Source organism: Cebidichthys violaceus, unplaced genomic scaffold, assembly GCF_023349555.1.
Source record: "Cebidichthys violaceus isolate CVI_PGR_0920_01 unplaced genomic scaffold, fCebVio1.0.p SCAF_49, whole genome shotgun sequence".
Classification (NCBI taxonomy): Eukaryota; Metazoa; Chordata; class Actinopteri; order Perciformes; family Stichaeidae; genus Cebidichthys; species Cebidichthys violaceus.
Genome location: NW_027176694.1, coordinates 1650554 through 1671613, shown reverse-complemented (window position 1 = coordinate 1671613; position 21060 = coordinate 1650554). Strand labels below are relative to the sequence as shown.

At 46.9% G+C, this 21060-nt stretch overlaps 1 protein-coding gene across 2 annotated transcripts in view; it reads right to left on the bottom strand.

The window, feature by feature from the left end:
* Positions 1-21060, bottom strand: part of LOC137887217 (zinc finger protein 516-like) — a 43718-nt gene that overhangs the window by 4867 nt on the left and 17791 nt on the right. The window contains exons 2-5 of one of the 2 annotated variants that reach the window (XM_068730049.1): positions 11081-13431; positions 6774-8138; positions 2902-3006; positions 577-647 (exon numbers count right to left, since the gene is read on the bottom strand). In XM_068730049.1, coding sequence (XP_068586150.1) covers positions 577-647; positions 2902-3006; positions 6774-8138; positions 11081-12824 — 3285 coding nt within the window. In that variant the 5' untranslated portion in view covers positions 12825-13431. The remainder of the gene's footprint in view (positions 1-576; positions 648-2901; positions 3007-6773; positions 8139-11080; positions 13432-21060) is intronic. The other variant, XM_068730048.1, reaches the window with a different exon arrangement.

The window sequence follows — 21060 nt, the reverse complement described above, 5'->3', positions numbered from 1 at the left end:
TTAATTAAGATGGAGGCGCAGCGTGTAGAACCCGGCTCTCTCCGAATGTCAGAGCGGAACAGATTTACTCCTCGGCTCCTCCTCTGTCTCGATGACTGACTCTAACAACTCTTTAAAAGACATTAAAGAAACTACAGCGAATGTGTTTCTTTAAGTTTCTTACATGTTTGTGCTGAAACCCATTTACACTGTTCTGGTCCCTAATAGGGACGACTAGCTTCAAGTGACATCAACAAGCATCTAGTGATCTTTCCCTCACCTACTAAAATAACCGATAAGTGTAATTAAGACCAAAAATGAAGTTTTCTTTTCTTTTTCAGTGACACTTCTGTACACTGGATACACACAGTAACGTCAGGTGTGATCCGGCAGCGTATGAGAATGCCAGGTGTTAATGCCAGGTGCAGCGAGTGCCACATGTGACTGATACACGTGAACAAAAAAAAAAAAGCTCACAAAAGGATGGGGGGGGGGATGCGGGATCGACACAGACACACATGCGGAGGTGAGACATTAAGAATACGGAACATGCAGAAGCGATGAGGGGGCCCAGTGGTTAGCCATCGTGCCACATACTTGTTTGGGAGCCTCAGAAGCGGTGGTGTGAGCGTCAGTACCTCTGTGGAGTCCGTTAAAATCAAACCCAACTGTTGGCGGGAGAAGGGGGAGGGGGGAGGGGAGGGGGGGAGGAAAAGGAGGTGGAGGGGAGGAAGGGGAGGAGGGCATTCGGTTAAAAGCTCTACCAGATCCACACAAGCATTTTTTTTCTTTCTCCTTGCTCCGCCACCGCCACCACCACCAACCCCCCACCGCACACACGAGCGTTTGCCACCAGCACCCTTGCTAATAGAGGGGAGCTGGCAGTGATGATGGTGGTGATGATGATGATGATGATGATGGCGGCGGTGATGGAACCTGGTGGAGGCAAGTCAGTGATTTAATATGACGCATGTTAATAGAGGCCTCGGGGTGGCTGGCCTTTTCTGCGTGTGCACGTCCATGCTGAAGACAACCGTCGGTGACAACATTAATTACAGCTTCTGCGAGTGTTTACAGACCCTATGCATGGGCGTGTGTGTGTGTGTGTGTGTGTGTGTGTGTGTGTGTGTGTGTGTGTGTGTTTAGAGCACGGCTTGGGGGGAAGCTGAGCGCTGCATCACTTACCATTTGGCCTCTGTCACTTAGAATCACTGGCTGTGCCACATATCATTCACACTCTCTATAAAGAAGCTACTTATCTCATTGTCTACTGTGATCACTGCCGGGCCCGCTTGATGGACATGACAGCACAGGAGAGGGAAGAGGAGGAGGAGGAGGAGGAGGAAGGGGGAAGTGAAGAGGGAGGAAGGTAGACAAATAGGAGAGGAGAGGAGACAAGAGTGAGAAGGACAGGCGAGAGGAGAAAAGGTGAGATTGAGAGGAAAGAATTAAGGAAAAGGGGAGAGACATAGGGGAGGAGAGACCAAATAGGTGGGTAGAAAAGAACAGGTGACGTGAGAGACGGGAGAGGAAAGAACAGGTGAGCAGAATCAATGATGGGAAACAGGAGAGGAAGAGGAGAAAAGATGAAATGAAAGAGGAAGAGGACAGGGGGAACGGTGAGATGAGAGGAAACAAGAGACGGGAGGAAGAAGAAGAAGAGGAGGAGAGGAAATTAAAGTGCACTAAGGAAAAGTAAACTGGAAATGGAGGAAGTGGATGAAAAGGCAGGAAGTCTAAATCGAGCTGTTCCGTGAATGAATGGCGTCGGGACGCATGCAAATGGATTCGTAAGGTTGACGTGGACAAATGCTGTTCTGCTTCATTAGAATGCGCAATTCCATCTCTCTAATTGACATGTGATTAATAATGTATACAATTTGTCACAGGTCAGTATCCGGAGCAAATCATGTTTCAGTTTAAAAAAAATAGAGACAGCTGCCCAGCCCAGGGCGGGTTGAAGGGCCTCACAGAGCGGCTGTCGCACTCCGCTGAACAAAAAAAAAAGATGCGTTTTGATTTATTTTGGAGAACGCAGAGACGCAGCGGACGTATGGAGAGTCGGACGATGAAATATCGTCTATAACGTGAATCCCCCCATGCACGTATTCTCTACATCTCATGTGAGTGTTTCTGGGTGGATGAATAGCGGCGAGGAGGGGGGTGATGATGATGATGATGATGATGATGATGATGATGATGATGATGATGATGTGCGTGCACAGGTGGCGCGGGAATAAGTGACTGTTGAAGGAGTGGCCAAAAAAGTGTGAACATCTAGTGAGACGTGAATAATAGTGGAGGATGCTCCACAGGACGGTTCTTACGTACAGGATGTCTGTCATTCCTCGGCCCTTTTAAATAATTCTACAGTTTTTGTGACTGATGCTCTTACTGTTTTTTGGGGGTTTTTTACTGCGTGTGTCGACATTGAAGACTAATATTAAAGGAGTCGATTGGTCCGTTTAGGATCCTGGAGACCCAGGGTCCAAACACACCCAACACTGTTTGATCACCTTGATACTTCATGGCTTCTCCTAATTTGCTTGTAGACATGATTCATGCAGATTTTTGTGTTTTGTCACCTCGGTCATATGTGCACGCTCATTTTGTGGGTTGCTGCTTAAAGACTTTTCCACACATAAGGTCAGAATAAAAGGAAAGAATATATCAAAGGGGAATTGCTTCATTTTGCAATTATTATTATGATTATTCACATACAGCAGGGGAGTCTATGTGATCCCAAAAATGAGGAGGTAAGGCCGATTTCAACGGAGCTCGAGGGTTTAAAGTTGTGATTTAGAACGCATTTTCGTGAGGTGTTTCCATTAATTCCCGTCGCGCTTGAGGAAGTACGCGTCCGTATGTAACCTGTGTTCCTGTGGGTGTGTTTGTGTGTCGCCGTCTCGTGGCCGTATTTACCTGTGTGGGATCTCATGTGCGTACGCAGGTGGCTGGGCTGACTGAAACTCTTCCCGCACTCGTGGCAGAAATACTGTCCCTGCCGCATCAGAGACCTCAGCATCCCTGATCACACACACACACACACACACACACACACACACACACACACACACACACACACACACACACAAAAAGAAACATACGATTAAACAAGGTACCACAGAGCACAACAGTGGTCAAAACAGATATGGATCAAATGCATGGTATGTAGAGTTAGCTGATATCAATTTAACTTGTTTTACCCTTTCATAAGAGTTTCATAACTCTGAATATGAGACCTGATCCTGTATCTAAATGTAATGCCACAAAAATCCCCACAATATAAGTAAAAAAGTACTTAGGTACTGTTATGTACACTACTTTCTGAAAACAATACCACAATACAATTTGTCGCATTTTAGAGATGACAAACTTACTGTTCCTGTCGTGACCGTGATTCATACTCTAGAGTAAAGTCCTGAGTGTCTGTTCTTTAAACACTGGTGAGTTAAAGCACCCTTTGAATATTATTCCATATCAGTATTTCGTTCTTGCTACACCCATTTCTATTTTAGCAGATCATATTTTTTAGGTTTCACCTATGGAATCTTAATTTCACCAAAAGACAATTCACATTTTTTTTTTATATTTTACCGAAAATTGAAAGAAAAGGTACATCTTCACGTTTTAAAGGCTAGTGCATGCGCTTTGTATTCCTGTGTGATATTTCACGAGCGGTGGAAAAAAGGTGGACATCAGCAACAGTTTATTCCCAGGCACAAGGCGCTTTCAGATGGAATGACGCCGTAAAGGTCAGAGTAATGGGCAGAAAGTGAGCGGGAGTACGTGTGTGAGCTCGGAGCCTGGCTGCAGCGGTGGAGGTGGGTAGCGTCAGTAGTGGACCCGCGCATGCAGGCATCATTAGTATGTCTAATGTGTCATTATGAGCGGCTAGCTCCAGGGGCTGGACTGCAGCTGTCACACAGCATCATCTCAGAGGCTGACAGCCAGACACACACACACACACCGCATAAATTACAGGCAATTAAAACGCCCCGGCTGTGATGTGCCCGCTCCGCTGCCCGTGTGTCACATGTCAGGTGTGTGTGTGTGTGTGTGTGTGTGTGTGTGTGCGCGTGTGTGTGTGTGTGTGTGTGTGTGTGTGTGTGTGTGTGTGTGTGTGTGTGTTAAGAGTTGTGTGTGTTTGGTCCGAGGGAGGAAAGTGAGGCATGGACTGGCTACACACACACACACACATAAACACACACTCATAATGACACAATGACACTGCCATTACATGCACAAGTCCGATTTACATGTTAATGGCCTTAAATGGCAAAAGAAACTTGTTGAATTTTGATGACTTGAAATCTCGTAAATCCTGTCAGCTGACGTGACACGTGTAAATGAGAAATCCGGAGTGTTTTTCTCTCAGTCTGTCCTCCCAGTGGAGGTGGGGAAAAGATGACATCGTCGTTGATAAGTCGCCCTCTCAGTATTCATGCAAACCTTTAAATGCTCTTGAAGCTTGTTCTCCAGCGTTTATTGCGGATACAACAATGCAAACCGGATGAATTTACCATCCAGTGTTATTGCAACAATTCACTGAAGTTATTGTACCTGAGATGAATTTTAAATTAAGATCATGACACTCGCGTGATATCAAAACCTCCTCAAATGAACTAAACTGGAGCTAAACCGACACATCAGCAGGCCCATACATATCAGCCGACATGAGCTTATTGAAGAGATTCTGTTGTCAATGTATGTAATGTGTCGGCCGATGACAAACTGGAAGTTACGCTACAAAAAAAAACGCACGCTAGGGTTCGAGGTCATTTTGAAAAAGTGTTGTCATTACATAGTTTGTCCACTAGAGACACATCCAAGTTTAAACTACAAGTGTCTCGTTCAGAATGTAGCTTCTTTTTTTTAATCTAACTCACACAGTCAGTACAAGTTCTGAAGCTTGAATGAGGTTAAGTATGAGTTAATTGTTAAGGGACGTGAAGCCCGACTGTGTTTGGTAAAGCAGACGAAATGCATACTGAGCGGCCATTCAGCAAACAAACATGTTGTTACCTGGTGAGGAAAGCGGAAGGACTGTATTTAAAATATTACATTTCATAACTCGGATAACCATTGAGGGACCTGTCGGTCATGTAATTATGTTTTCAGGTGTGTGATTGTGTGAGTATGGTCAGAGCAGCTGGAGAAAGAAGGTTTTAGGTTCAAAGGTAGTTGGATCCATTTCATGTCATTGCGACCACTACCAATACACACACAGTCATGCACAGAAACACACATATACACACACACACACACACAAGTACACGTGCACTCTGGTGACCTCTCCTGCTGACAGATAACAGGCCTGGGGGGTTTGCTGGTGCTTTCGGAGAGGGGGGATTCCTACTGCACGAACCCCCGGCATCATCAACTCCCACAGCATTAATGCGGGGCATATACCTGGGCAGTGCCCAACAGTTGTGTGCATGCTTGTGTGTGTGGGGGAAGTGCTGGGGATTGGAGGGACACAGCAGGACAGGGAGGACAGGGAGGACAGGGAGGCGGAGGAGGTGACAGAGAGTGTCTCTGGCAGCCCGACTGCTGGCCTCTGGATACTCTACTTCTACTCTGAGCCGCCAGCCCTTCTCACTGATGCACTAATGAAAGACAAGACAGAGCTGGACGGAAAACACAAGCAGACACACACACACACACACACACACACACACACACTCGTACACATATTACAGGGAGAAATGGGAGAAAGACTCAGTTGCTCAAAAAAAGGTCACTTTATAGCATGTGACTCAAAGGGCTAAGGCGGATCGTGACGATATGCGCCTGGACGGGTGACGGCGATGTCACGCGTCTGCTCTGGGGCTGTTGTCTTTGACCTCTGGCTCCATACAGCCCCACTTGACCTTAGAGACACAACTGAAAATGGGCAAATAATACGCGTGTTCGGTAATGACCATTTCCAAAGCAGCTGGTGGGGTAATTATTCTGTCTCATCTCTCTCTTTGCCTCTCTTATTTTCCCTCTCTCTCGCTCCGTTCGCATCTGTGCGAGTCTCTCGTCAGGCGGAGCCGTGACCTAAACAGTTTGTGACAGCTTTCTGGGAGAGTGGAGCTGGAGACTAGGCATGCCTCGCAGACCTGAGAGTAGCAAAGGTTCTCTCACGTCTCTCACATGAAATTAAAAAAAGCAAAAAAAAAACACACACACACACACACACACACACACACACACACACACACACACACACACACACACACACAAGGTTTTGCATCTCAAAACCCAAGCACATATGGACACACACACGCACGGACACACATGCTGCCCCACATACATCACATGCAAAGCACACGGGTGCGTGCCCATTTAATGGATCTCCTCTTCATTATTCAAAAAGCTTGTCGGAATCGATCAGTACATGTGTCCGTCAATCACTTTCTGCCAGATGGCAAGTTAGTGTGAGAGAGAGGGACTCGTCATGTGTTGGAGAGGATAAACACACATGCTTAATTGAATATGGCTCAAACGTTTTTGGATCTGTGTTCTACTGCGGGTGTCTTTTCCTGGTTTAGCCTGTCGAGTTTAGGCAATTCTACTCGTGACGACTCAAAACCAAATGCTAAGTCACTGGAAAACATTTCTCTTCAACTCCTGACATTTGGCATTTTCTCCAAAGCAAAGATCCTCTGGGCATTTTGAACGTGAGCTGATGACGAGGGATTCAACAGGACGTAAACAAAAAAAACAACACACAATTTGGGTTTTCTACACATTTTTCACATGCATGTAAATCAACAAATTGAACAAAAATTGTAATTGCCCCCTACCAGTGGGATCCATTAGTGCATTGGCTGCATCCCAGCGGTGGTAGAGGGAAGCCAGCTCATGGGGGTTGTAGTTTTTGAGGAAGCCGAGGATGTCAGTTGGCATCTCTGGTGTCTCCGCGATTGGCTCCTGCTTCACATCTCCGCGAGCCTCGGAAGGCAAAGACGTAGAGAAGGAGGAGGAGGAGGAGGAGGAGGAGGAAGAATTCACCAGGGTGCCCCCGTGTGCCTGGGAGGCTCCGTAGTTGTGTCCTGCTGTGGAGCTATGGGTGATGGTGCTGGGCCTAGTCGCGTTAGCCCGGCTCTGGCCGTGGGAGTTAGAAAGCGGCTGATGAGGGGAACCCCGAGCTCGGCTGTACTCTGCTAGGCCGTGTTTGCTGGACAGCATGAAGCCGAGGCCCTCTTGGGGCATCGAGTAGCGGTCAGCAACCCGGGACGCAGTAGCAGAGCTGGGGCTTGGGGCCGAGGAACGTGAGAGGGCGCCAGTGCTCTTCTCCATGGAGCTGGAGGAAGACGATGGGCCTCCCCGAGGGTACATATCCGTTTTGGGTCTGAAGCGAGACTGATGACTCTGGTCTTCCGTGGGTCTGACATTGCTGCTGCTGCTGCTGCTGCTGCTGCTGCTATTGCCTGGCCGGACTGGGCCTTTCCCAGCCTGGGTGCCTGAGGTGGATGAGGAGCCCCTGGAGAACGAGGAGGATGGGGTAGAGGAGGATGATGATGACGGCATGGCTGCCTGACTGGCCGGCCTGCTCTTCTTCAGAACCTCGCTGGAGTAGGTTGGGGGCCGGGTACGTTGGGCACGCATCAGTGGAGGCAGCGGGGGGCATTCCTTCCCCTCCAGGACTGGCGGGGGACCAGTGCGTCTCCTGGAGGACAACGAGTTGTCCCTGGAGCCCTTGGAGCTGTTTTTCAGGGCCCATTTAGGAGCAAGATTGGAGCTGCTGCTGTTGATGCGGTGAGCCACGGTCTGGTGCATCCAGAGCACCTCTGGGTAGTGGGTGGAATGGGAGCAGAAGGAGCACTTGTGGCTTGGGAGGCTCTTCCGGTCCGGGGTTAGGGAGGCTATGCCCCTGCAGCCCTCAGCCCTCACGCACAGATCCACGGGGGTCAGGCTGGGATTGAGGGGGGAGGATCGAGCTGAAAGGTAGGCAGGGGGGGACGCGGAGTTGCTCAACCCCTGTAGAAGAGCTCTCTTCAGCTTAGGATAACCACTCGGGGTGCCTCTGTCCGAGCTGGAGCCGGGGCTGGGAACGGGGCTGGGTCTGTCTCTGGGGGCAGCCGGGTGTTGGACACGAACGTGAGTCAAATAGGCCTGCAACTCTGAGGCGACGAAGTCACAAAGGCTGCAGATGTAAGGCTTCTCGTCTGTAGGGAAACGGACAGACAACAGAAAGGTCAATGGCTGCAGAGGAAATGATCGACATTATACTCGTCTCTACTGCCAGCTATAAATCGGAGTTCATTACTACAGCTCACTGTGCCAGATTCATATTGTTCCATCCAGATGTAGGTTTGCTGAACAGCCACCAGGCTGCAGTATTGGCCAGTATTTCCATATCTCCTCCTTTCATTTTACATCACAACGTATCCTGAAATAAAACTATTACTTCTACTATTACAAGCACAATAAACATATCAACGGAAGAACAAACAATGAATAATTATATCCATCATCAATTAGATATTGTTTCAAGGATTTGATATTTGTTCAGTGATTCATAATGGTAGTTGGCGCTGCTGTGAAGGTTATTATGTTCAGACGTCTCAGAGAGTTGTTGATTCATCACTGGGGTAATGGTTGGTAATGTATTCTGGTCCATATGGTGCGAGACAATTACACCATGATATTAAACGATCAACACAGAATCAACACAGTCTGACAAATTAAACAACCGGGATGTTAGAAAGCTTATTAAGTTGGTTTAATCATTGTAAAGAATGCATTGTTTACTAATATTGCTTCCTGATTTCTGAAGTGCAGCTCTATGAATTCCCCACAAGATGGCGCCTGCGTCTTTCTTTACAAGTGAATTTTACTGTTGTCCCTGGGAAACTTTAAATCTCCCAAAGTGTTTAATTTCAGGAATTAAGGGAATAAAGAGATGCATAGAAATGGGTATTATGGTAGTAGAAGAAGTTGTATCCATAGTGAAAGGTTGTTAAACTAATCCCCAAGTTTAAACTCAGATGTTTTGAACATAAACCTTAAAATGACCCAGAGTCTGTGTCATTCTGTCATCTTACACACACATACATGCACACACTCCACCAGATACGACTCTGTAAGTGTCACACTATGGTACTCCCCACTCTCCCTCCTCTCGTTCACAATAACACCAGTAACGTGCCATCTGTTTTTCATTTGGCTTCCTGTTGGCAGCACTAGCCAACACACACACACACACACACACACACACACACACACACACACACGGCTCAAACTCTGCCAAGGTGAAGCCCCGGTGCTGAGCAGTTCTAGTGGAGAGGCTAGTTAGACTGGTGTGTCCTGTTTATCAGGCCGCTATCGGCCTTTTGTTATTTAGTTATTAACCTGATCATAAATAGCTTCACACCCAAAATATATTTATTGCTCTTCTATAGAAAGTCCAATCCTGAATCAGAACCGATTTGTCGATCAAGTTGGCATGCGCCTGCACACTGCCACTTATCATCTACGTTCCCCAAAACAGTATAGCTGTAAGGGACATCGGAGTACTGGCAACTATAGAGCGTCCTCTGAGTGTCTCCTCCCCAATCGCCTGCCTCCCTCTCCATCGGGAGGTGACTCTATAAATAACCAATCCCTCAGACGTCGGGCAGCCTGGCTGGCTCAATAGTAAGAAGAGCGGATGAGTGACAGTGGAAGTGTCACAGGAGGTAACCTTAGAGATTAGGAACGAGTCGGAGGGGGACAGGAGAGAAAAAGGATGGACGGGTGGACAGAAGCCATCTCGAGCAAGAATGCTCTTCTTTAAAACTTATACACAGGCTGGCCTTGTCACAAATCAAAAGATCACATTTTACGATGTCTCTTGACGTTGCAGGTTTTGTATCTGATGCATTTTATACATTTATATATAGTGTATATGTTGAGCTGAAAAGATCCTCTGTCCCAAATGCAATTTCTGAAACCAGACACCAGGGTGCATGTGGGTTGTGAGAGAGTGAACAATATACAGTATATGTAGTATTATAAGTTAACCACGCCTTTAGCTGCTGGAGTACAGGACTATCATAATGCTTCATAACTAATAATTGGTTGTTATACAAAAACAAAACAAAAAAGCAAAGGGAACATGCAGACAGATTTTCATGGCAAAGACATAAAAAAAAAAAAAGGAGAGAAAAAGACATATTCACACACAGATAAGGGGGGTGAGGGGAGTTTCCTGAGACAGGAAGACCTGAAATAGCACACGGCTCGATCAGGCCTGAAGAAATGTTGCTGCTATTTTTGAATGTCTGTACTAACAGGGAGGAATGGAGGCTATCACTACAATTCTTAGCCATCCACTATCCTAACCTGTACAAACAGTGGGTTTTTTTTTTCAGTGAGTCTGAAAGTTAAAAAGACAAAAGCCAGAGAGCCGTGACGGGCTGCTTACACAGGGATCCTTCCTTTAACATATTTCAGCTGTGATTATGGGTGTTTTGCCCTTGCATGGGTAGGTTTTCTTTTTTCTGCTCTGCAGTGTTTATTGGTTGTGGAGGTGAAAAAAATGATAGGCATTCCAAAAATGCCCTCCCCTCTACTGACATGCCACTGAAAGGCGCGAACTTCCACTTAACCGTGAGCTTTATTGCTCTGCGATACAAAATAATTGCGCTGTTGTAAACAGAATTTTTCGGTGGCCGTTAAAGTTTATTGACCACATTTGATAGTATCCGTGTGTAGCCTCTCTATAAAAAGGGCTGAAGTCAGATGTTGTTCTGACGTTATGCCACACGGTGGCTCCAGCTCCCGCTCCGCAGCGCCTGATGAGCTGAGGAGCTGCACCTACACAAAGCACATTTCATCAACAGATGTTTACTACAGAGTGACAGAGGCAGAGGCCTCCAGTGGGAGGCTTGAAAAGGGCTACAGTCATTTCTGCTAATGAAAATGCTGCAGGGTTCTGCTTCTATTTGTGAACTGGTGTGTATACCATTCATCTGTTTGCATAGCTGGAACATTTTCCTACTACAAACAGTAAAGTAAGCTGTTATTACCAAAAGACTAATACTTACTTGCATCAACTTCTTCAGGATCTATTTAATTATAGATAATCATTTAAAAAAAAAAAAAAAGACAGAAGTTTTTGACCGACCTGCAATCTCTCCGGAGTTTGCGGTACCCATCTCCGAGGCCTGGTTTCCAAGGGTGGAGGCTGGTGGGGAGTCTCCGTACCCCGGGGTGCTGGGCCGGCTCGGGGAGCCTGACTCTGGATCACTGGTGGAGCCCCATCGGTCGTCTCTTGTAGTTCTGTCCTTGTCACCCACAGACGCCCTACCTCCATCCTTCCTGTGGACCCGCTGGTGGACGATCATCTGGTGACGACTGCGGAACACCTTCCCGCACTCAAAGCACTCGTTGGACTTGGAGGACGACGGTCGCCGTCGGTCCTGACGAGACGAAGGCCGGTACTCGGAGTCGCTGAGGCTCTCTGGTGTCCGGTCCCCTGAAGAAGCGTGGCTTCCCAAACCAGAGCTGCTGCGCCGGCCCGAGCTGCGTTTCTCTTGACCTTGCAGGACATATCGGCTGCTCTCCTTTTCAAAAACCACAGCAGCTCCAGCGAGGGCCTCCTCCCCCATACTTCCTCCCCCATAGGAGGCCTTGTAACTCGGCTCCACTGGCTCAACAACCCTTCCTTTAGTAGCTAGTTGCCAGGCCTGGTAGCTGCAAACTGGATCTAGCTCTGGGATTCTTCGACCTAGCATCTTCTTCTCACTCTCCTCTTCTTCATTCAGGGTGTTTTGCTCAACAGGCTTGAGGTTTAAGTAGTCAATCAAACGTCTCTTAGCAGCTGGTGAGTCCTCATCGTCGCTGAGTCGGCATTGGCTCTGGGACTTCTTGCCATAGCTGAGACTGTGGATTTTATCATGGGCCCTCAGACTCTCTCTGTTGGGGAACAGGTTCCCACATTTGGAACACATTTGATAGATGGATGTTATGGCGCAAGTGGCAATTTCAGGATCCTGGGCTACGTCGTTAATGGTGGCCGGCTGCTCAGCGGAATCTGCTTTTGACCGTGACCTGGATTTGGTGTTGTGGGTTTTCATGTGCGATTTGAGGAACCAAGCTTCCCGGAACCGCCTTCCGCAAATACGGCAGCAGTGGTCCAGGATCCCTGCATGTTTCTTCATGTGTGACTTAAGAAACCAGGCCTGGGTAAAGACCTGACCACAGGTCTCACAGGGGAAGGTCCCGTCACCCTGAGGTTGGGCGACATCAGGTTCGGGCATAACCTCTTCCTTAACAGTGGCCTCCTCCTCTGTGTCTGCTGTTATGTGGACCTTTTCAATATGGCTGAGGAGCTGGTCTTCTCGATGGGCCTCGTAGCCGCACAGGCGGCAACAGTAAGGCCTCTGGTCGGTCACAAGCTTCTCTCTTTTCAGGCTCCTCCCAGGCACTTTCCTCCGACTCTCCTCGCCACTGTCCCCGTTGATCATCCGGTTACAAGCTGAGCTGCTCTTCGTTGGACTCGTACCTCCGTCGAGACCCTCTGAAACGCTCATCTCCTCCTCCTCAGCAACACCCTCCTCATCCTCATTGGAGTGGTGGCTAGAGAGCGTGCCCAGTTTGTGGCTGCGGATGTGAACTTTGAGGTTGCCCTTCTGAGAGGCCCTGTGGTCACAGTAGGGGCATTTGTAAGGGCGCGCACCTGTGTGGCGTCTCATATGCTGCGACAAGGAGCTGAGGAACGGGAAGCTGCGTCCGCAGACGTTGCAGTCGTAAGCCCCGGGGATTTTGTCATCCTCACCGTCAACCTCGTTCTGGACCTGGTCTTCAACCAGCTTCTCCTTCCCTCCCGCCTGGGTCTCCATCACCGCCACACTGTCTCTACGGTTCATTGTAGGAACTGAACTACCCCCTTCTAACCCTAACCCTCACACAAGCTCAATAAAACCCGAAACTACTGCTATCTGCAGTTGCACATCTAGGGATGCCTGGCGTGCCTTTGATGGTCAGTTAAAATGCTATCTGCCGTCAATCATCCAGAAATCAAGCTGCTTGCACAGCAGCTCATTTAGCACTCTCCGGTTACTGGATGCAACACCATCTATCCATCTTCATCTAGCACTGTCAGTGAATCAGTGGCTCAAACTATCTGAGTGCCACTGGCACATGCAGCTGTACCATTTACTTAGTCACAATAGGTCAAATGTAAACTCTTTTTCATGCTAAATGAGTCCCATCATATAAATCATGCATGAGATTGTTTAATGTCTTTGTCCAAATAAAGGGGGGGGGGTTCTCTCAATTCCAGGTCGCCATTGCGTCGGTTGACGGAGGTTTCGAGGGGTCTTTTCATCCGGGTTACTTTTCCACCACACTTCTGTCACTTCATTTTATTATCTTCTCTTCATTCTCTTCAGTTTCGAAGCACGTTAGCAGCATCCAAGTCATGTAACAGTGAGCTCTCTATAGTGCGGCCTGCGCGTGCGACATATCGTTCACCTGAGAAAGACACACGATAGAAAGAGACAAAGCGGGGGGGGGGGGAAGGTGAGAAAAGAGACACAGGACGTGTGAGTAAAGCAAAAAATTCAAAGGCCAATTCAGTTTGCGTTAACAGCTAAGCTAGCTACAGCATGGAGGTGGACCGCATGTGTCATAAGGGAGATCTGCATTTGTTTGTGTAGAAAGCTATGAGTTAAAAAGTAGGACCTGGGTTTGGTGATCATCACATAGACTTAAAGAGAAATAAAATACAATCCATGATGTCTTTAGAAACATTTGTGCTTTTGGAGTGAAACTGCAAACTCTAACGCATAAGCAACTTGTGATTAAAAATGAAAATGTTTTTAGATTCACTTCATATACAAAATCAATGAGTTTGATAATCAACTCCTCCTCCTTATACTCCAACTACTCCTTCTTAAACCTCCCATTGTAACTTAAACGAGTTTAAATTGAGGGCAGATGGGGTATTATCATGTCCACAATGTATCTATGGCTGACACTGTGCACCACCAGCCATGCACGTGTGTGTGTGTGTGTGTGTGTGTGTGTGTGTGTGTGTGTGTGTCCTGGTTGTGCATGATTCGCGCAGGGCTTGAGGGCTCTGACGCCACACTGGCTGAGTCGACACTTTACACAATCAGCGTGCGTGGGCGGGGGAGCGGGGGTGGGTGGGCTGTGTTCACATCAGCAAGATCAGCAGTGCCACCATATTCCCTCCCCATACTGGCCTCACGCACCCGCCTCAACTGACACTGTCACATGACAGGGATCTTAAGCACACAACAGGAAGTGGCTCTTCAGACGGTTTGCTTTGCTCTGTTTCTCAAACTAGAGTTGAACAGGGTCAGGTAGAGAGTCAAACGGAAACAGAGTGAGGGGGATAAGAGAAGAAAGTGAACGGTGTTGACTAATTTCATACTTCAGAAATGTCCTTAAGTGGGTGGAATCATTTGCATATTTTCATCAACAGTTTATGTGTATTATTTCGTGCTGCAAAGTCACAATCTTCTCACAAGAATCACCCAAGGTTAATCACATCTTTAGTCTATTCTCTTTCTCAGCTCATCGACAATATCATCACAAAAAGCCCCCTTTCTGTTACAGCGTTGTTGATTACAGTGACATATTTCTGACTGGAGTATTAATTTCAGCAGATGCTAGAGCCTGAGAGTGTGGACTGTATGAAATGTGACAGACAGCATTATTACAGGCTATTATATAAAGTGCCAGGGCCCATAAGCTGAGTTACTGCCAGGCTCTAATTATAAGTGGATAATTGATCATAATCATAAGAGGATAAGATGGTGGAGCGGGGAAGTTAGCACAAGAACAATCATATGTCTTAAACTCTCGCACTGAAAATGACTACCCTGCACCAGAGCCACAGATCGATCTAGAAGGATTTATGCTATTGAAATCACCGCGCTTCCTCCTGGAGTGCGTAACATTTAGGCTTCCAGCTAGCGAGCACAATGCCGTTTCAGCTCTGGCTGCCGTTACACTGCATCTGTGGCAGTGACGTTCTGTCGGTCAGCTGGTCCACCACTTCGGACCAGACCGAACTACTTGATGGATTCTCTTAAAATCTTCAACATACATTCGTGTCCCCAAGAGGATGAATGCCGATGACTTTGGTGATCCCCCCGGACTTTTCCACTAGGGTCACCATCAGTTTAAAGTTTTACATATACTTGATGGATAGGCATACAATTTGGCAGGACATTCATAGGTCCCACAGGATGCATAACGATCCCTGAGTTATCCTCCAGCGCCACTACGAGGTTCACATGTATGGTTGTGAGTGAAATGTCTCAACTATTTGGATGGATTGCCATGAGATTTGGTACGGACATTAATGTCCCCTCCGGAATAAATAATCACTTCAGTGATCTCCTGACTTTTGCATCATCAGGTGAACACATTTAAATTTGTCCACTACTTCGGTTTATGACAAAACACCTGCAAAACTAATGACATTCCCATCACCCTCAGCCGCATTTAGTTTGGTGCTGATTAGCAAGTGTTAGCATGCTAACGTGCTAAACTAAGATGGTGGCTGTGGTAAACAATATGCCTGCTGCACCAAAGCACCACTGTGCTTAGGTGCAGCCTCACATAGCTGCTAGCATGCAGTAGACTCTTTTAGTCTTGTTTTTACGAGTAGTACAATGTTTATTGCACGCAGTAGAATTAACATTGTGATCTGTGTGATCTGTGTGCAATCACATGAGACGGCACAGCAGTTCTTAGTTTTATTTATTTTAGCACCGTCTTGACTCTTAGTGTAATATACAGCTCACATTCAGAGTGTTTGTGCAGGTGCAGCGGTTGGTGGGATTGATTCAGGCGCTTCGGTTACATGAGATTCTCACGAGCTGTTTGTGAAGTAGAAAAACATAAACTCTGAATTTATGAGCTTAGGCTTCATTAGACAGATTAAAGATAAAAGAAGATTGATGAACGTGACGTACCACTTAAACGAGGAACAACAGAGCTTAAGGGAATTACATCCAACACTCGGCGTGGTGGACAATCGGGCGATGATGGACATAAATCAACAAAATAAGTAACACAAATCCGTCCAACCCCATTTATCCATCCACTGGTTTTTCACTCCATCTGTTCCACCTCTCTGTCTCCACATCCTAATGTTGCTCATTAATACTTAGTAGTTTCTTCCAGTTCTGCCCGCTAAAAACTGAGGATAATAATCTTATTTCCTGTTAAATGGCCTCGCTGATTGGGGGTCAGCAGGGCCGGGGTTTGAGAGTATTCAACAGTAAGCCTGTCATCCACCAGACAGTCGCATGTGCAAATTGAAATGTAATGAGATTAGCCCCCAGAATGGAAACAATGCAGGCTCCTCGCTATACGGGCAAAAAGAGGGGGAGAAAAATGACAAATTGGCTTATGGAAGGAGAAACTGTCCAGGAGAGACGGAAATATTAGCAATCATCGAAGTCATCAAAAAAGAGAAGAGAGGCATCAAAGCTCTCTTAAAGGCCAACATGGTACAGTAACTGGATAAAGTGTCTTCCTGAAGCTAGCAAGAACAGTCCACTTTGTAAATTGGCATTGATATCCTCCAGCTAATAAACCCCCCTCACACACACACACACACACACACACACACACACACAGATTAGTAAGACTGGAGATAGGGTGTAGCTGTACTGTGAGTTTCTTATAGTTAAATGCTGTATTCTGATGGAAACCCTTTGGAGTCACTGTCTTTTTTTTTTTTTTGTCCTGGAGGAAAATGATCACCTTTAAATACTTCAGACCGGTCCGACCCTCACTGGGAACGTCATCTGGTATCAGACGTGCCATTAATGGACACTTTAAGCAGCCCCACCATGAGTCACATGGAGTGAGCGGAGGCCTACACTCAGCTGATAATGACTGCTGTGTCGAACAAAAACAAACTGTCCTTTTTTTCTTTCTTTTTTTTTCCTCCCCTCCTTCCTTGCTTCCTTGCATGCTCAACCTCTGCTGTTCAGCTCTGTGAACGCTGACCCGTGGCAGCTGAGGTCCGAAATCCACTCTTTATTTTCCCATCCACACACATCCTCTTCAGAGCAGCCCGGCTATTTCTGTTCCTGAGACTCCTGAGGTTCACATCTGGAGTGAGTCTTGAAACAAACAGTGTCAAACCAGCGGAGAACCTGCTCACAGCTTTAAAGGTTTCACACATTAGGTATGTCACAACGAAAGAATGACGACTTCAAAACGTAGGTTTACTATCACTAATACTACGAAACACACAAGGGAAAACAATCCACTTCTAAACTAAGTGGTCCGTTTGGCTTTTCCTGTGCCGTTCATTATTGAAATCTGCTCGTTTGCTCCATCTAGAGGCCGCAAATCCAGCTTGCAGAACACATTTGATGCACTAATGTGAAAAAAAAAGGTATTGAAATGTGATTACAAAACAAAACTAGTGCAGTCTACTATTTAAAGAGCATTTTATTTATTTTTTAAAGAAGAGTCACACGAAGCTTTAGCAGAAGGTGCTCAGCCTCTATTTTTATTTTGTGTTGCTCCTCTGTGATAGAAAACACTGTCATCCAGCCAGGAAGCACCTTCATCATAGCAATCATCTCAGAGGCAGCCATGGCACAAATCTCCTGCACCCAAGGGTGTGGAGATTGGCTTTCATAACACACTGACTCACTCACGCTGTCACCTTATCACTGATAATGACTGTGGGTCGTTCTGGTGTGGGACATCCTTCAGCCGTGATGGGCTCTGCTTCCCTCCCACACAGCGGCACAGAGACGAGCATTAGAGGTTAAGAAAAAATACACAGCGGGGGGAGGAAATAAAGAGTGGACCTCTTGTTTGAATGCGCACACACACACACGCACACACACACACACACACACGTGCACGCGCTCACGCATACATGCAGGGGAACTGAGGAATCAAGAAGCAAAACAGAGGGGGCTTTTAATGTTGTCCACACACATCGTTTGAAAGTCTATATGTGCACACTGTGGGCTTTTAACACTGTTTCATACAGGCAGCATTGAGAGCTTAACGGGCCGTACAGAGAGCTGCTCTCTCACACACACACACACACACACACACACACACTGCTCACAGAGCATAACATACAGGGAGCACTTTACAAAAAACCTTGCTATCCTCTGTTCGGTTGCTCATAAAGTGGAGACATTCAGGGCTCAGAGTGGGACAGAGGGGATGGTATGGAGTCTTAAACACACACACTCACACACACACACACACACACACACACACACACACACACACACACACACAGTGCAGAGCCAGTGTATTCTCAGACCAATCAATAATCCATTATGAACAGACTGCTCTTCACCTCACACCCTGCTCTAAATCGGCAGACAAAGAGGTCTACTGCAAACTCCACGATGAAGTGAGAGAGGGGTAAAGCATAGCTGGACGCACACACACACACACACGCACGCACACACACACACACACACACACACACACATGCACACACACAGGCTGTTTGCAAAACACACGCACTGGAGCTTTAGGACATTATTAGGGTGACAAAGCGTCAGCTGTGGAGCACAGAAGAAGCTTTTTTGAAAGACAACGTTCCGCTTCAGCTGCTGTTAAGTACTGTAGATTCAGTCACATCCCATTTATCAAGACGTGAAAGATGTAAACACACATCGAGGGGTTATTCTCTTCTTCTTATTCCTACATTGATATCGCTGCATTGTAAAAAAAAAAAGAAAAAAAGAAATGTGTGTGCTCAATCCAGGATTCACTTACATTGCTCACATACTTGCACATAACCACATCTGGCCATGTATGCATTTGTGTCTGCATCCAAGCTAGATGGGGAAATCCTTTAGAGACTAAATGCAGATGGTTGTGGTGCAGATGTTTGTTTAAGTCATTTTTGTACTCGACATTGCCTGATTTGGGTCTATTCTGACTCCAGATTGTGTCTGGACTGGCAGGTTTTTACTCAAGTTTGGCTCTTTTTCTATTCTGACTCGATTGTAGCTCCAGTTTTGACTCTTGTTGTGGCGTATGACTGATTTGGGTCTAGTCTGGCTTGTTGGTGCACTTTTGAGTCATTTTTGATTGACTCTAGGTGGAATAATGTACACGTGTTTTCCCAAACAACACACAAATGAAGTATCGGCACTGTGAGGAACTTTGGCAGAGGTTTGGTAGTTTGAATGATGTGACTCCTGTCTAAATTGACTCATAACTGACCCCAATGTAGGATCTTATCTAGGAGCAGTTTAGGTTCTCTACAACCTTTTTGTGCGCAGTTTGGACTTTGGAGTTCTGTTGTAGTTTTGGTCTAGTTCCCCTCTAGTCCCTGGTCTGTCAGAGCAGGTCATGCTCATAAGCAGGAGGAGCAGTGGGGGGTTTTGGTTGCATTGTTGGGGTCTCCAATTCCCATCCTATCCCCATATCCATCCCTGCCCCCCCCCCCCCCCCCCCACACACACACTCCATCCCTTAAACCCAGCCAGAACAATAGAGGGGGTCCACGCTGTCTGTCCCTTCTCAACCCCCCCCCCCTCCCCCCTCTCTCTCTCTCTCTCTCTGATAAATAGGCTGACAAGGGATCCTGCCTGCCTACTCTATTTGCGTGAGAAGGGCCTTTGGACAGAAAAGAGTCCACTGGGTCTCAGTGTGTGTGTGTGTGTGTGTGTGTGTGTTTTTGTAGGAAGTGGCAGGTGTTTGGGTCAATACTGTCATGTTACATTTTGGTGACCGGTCCATGCTGGTGGGATTAATGCACGGGTCAGGAGCAGAAGGAGGCCGGTTCTCAGCCGTATAGAGTACAGAGTGTATTACACACAGACTAAACACTTTGCAGCGGAGGACGGAAACAGCTGCCTGTTCAGACCGATTCCTTTCCAATAGGATTGAAATGCACCTGTAAGTTGCTCTCTGACTGTTGCGCCGGGTGACTTAATGCTATTGTGTATTTTCTTGACATCTGATTTCGGATACTTGTTTACTACTTTGATCGGCATGGAGTGATACCTGCTGCTTTCATTCAGCTCTGTTTAAAGCGAGAGCTGCCTGCTCTCCAGGGCCCGACCATCTTCAGCTTCCTATGGGACTCAGTGTGTGTGTGTGTGTGTGTGTGTGTGTGTGTTTGTGTGCGTATGCTTCCCTCCCCCCTCCTTCTCAAACTCGGCCTGTTTTTCTCACACCGCTCGTTAACCCCTGGGTGCTCCTGCCCATAGAGCCCCCCTTCCTCCTCCTGCACCACAGCAGCATTCCTCACACACATACACACACACACACACACACACACACACACACACACACACACACACACACACACATATATACACACATTGAGATCTGCTGTCACTGTGCAACGCAGACCAAACTATCATTACGCGAGACAAACTACTTTAGAGTGGATGGATGTGCTTCCTGCATAAACAGTTCCTGTGCAGGGTTGCTAGTTTAATTACTTAATCTACAAACACTTGAACGCAACTTTAACCCTGACCTAGACCTTCATTTAACTCATCAACCTAAATCCATATCTTAACCCTAAACTACTTGAGTAGATTGTATGCTCCCCGACCAAACAGCGCTGTGGTAGTCACACCATAAATCATCTGTTTGACTCTAAATGGACCTTAATGTACTAAATGAACATCATGCTGTATTGAAGAAGACTGTAAACTAGAGATTGAGACCATAAACTCATGTTTACAATGTTTACTGAGGGAATAAATCAAGAGAGAAGTAGAGTCATTTTAGACTAGACTTCTATACGACCAGAGGAGTCGCCCCCTGCTGGCCATTAGAAAGAATGCACGTTTCAGCCACTTCCGCTTTGGCTTCACTTTTCAGAACCGGAGGCTGCCCTCTGGTCCATTAATGGATCCATGCAAATGTTTGCAAAAGCAGTTCCCTTCTATGATTCCCCTTACATTGACAGGCAGTATGAGCCCAGAGAGAGAGAGAGATGGAGCAAAAACACCGCAGGAGCAGAGGTGAAACAAGCGCTGCTGCAACTTGTTGCCGCGATGGCCGCGAAAGCAGAAGAGGCACTCGTGGTAATGGTGTTCGATTGAAATCTAAATTGAAACTCCTCCATCTCTTTTCGCTCCATGTCCAACTGTCCACCCTTCT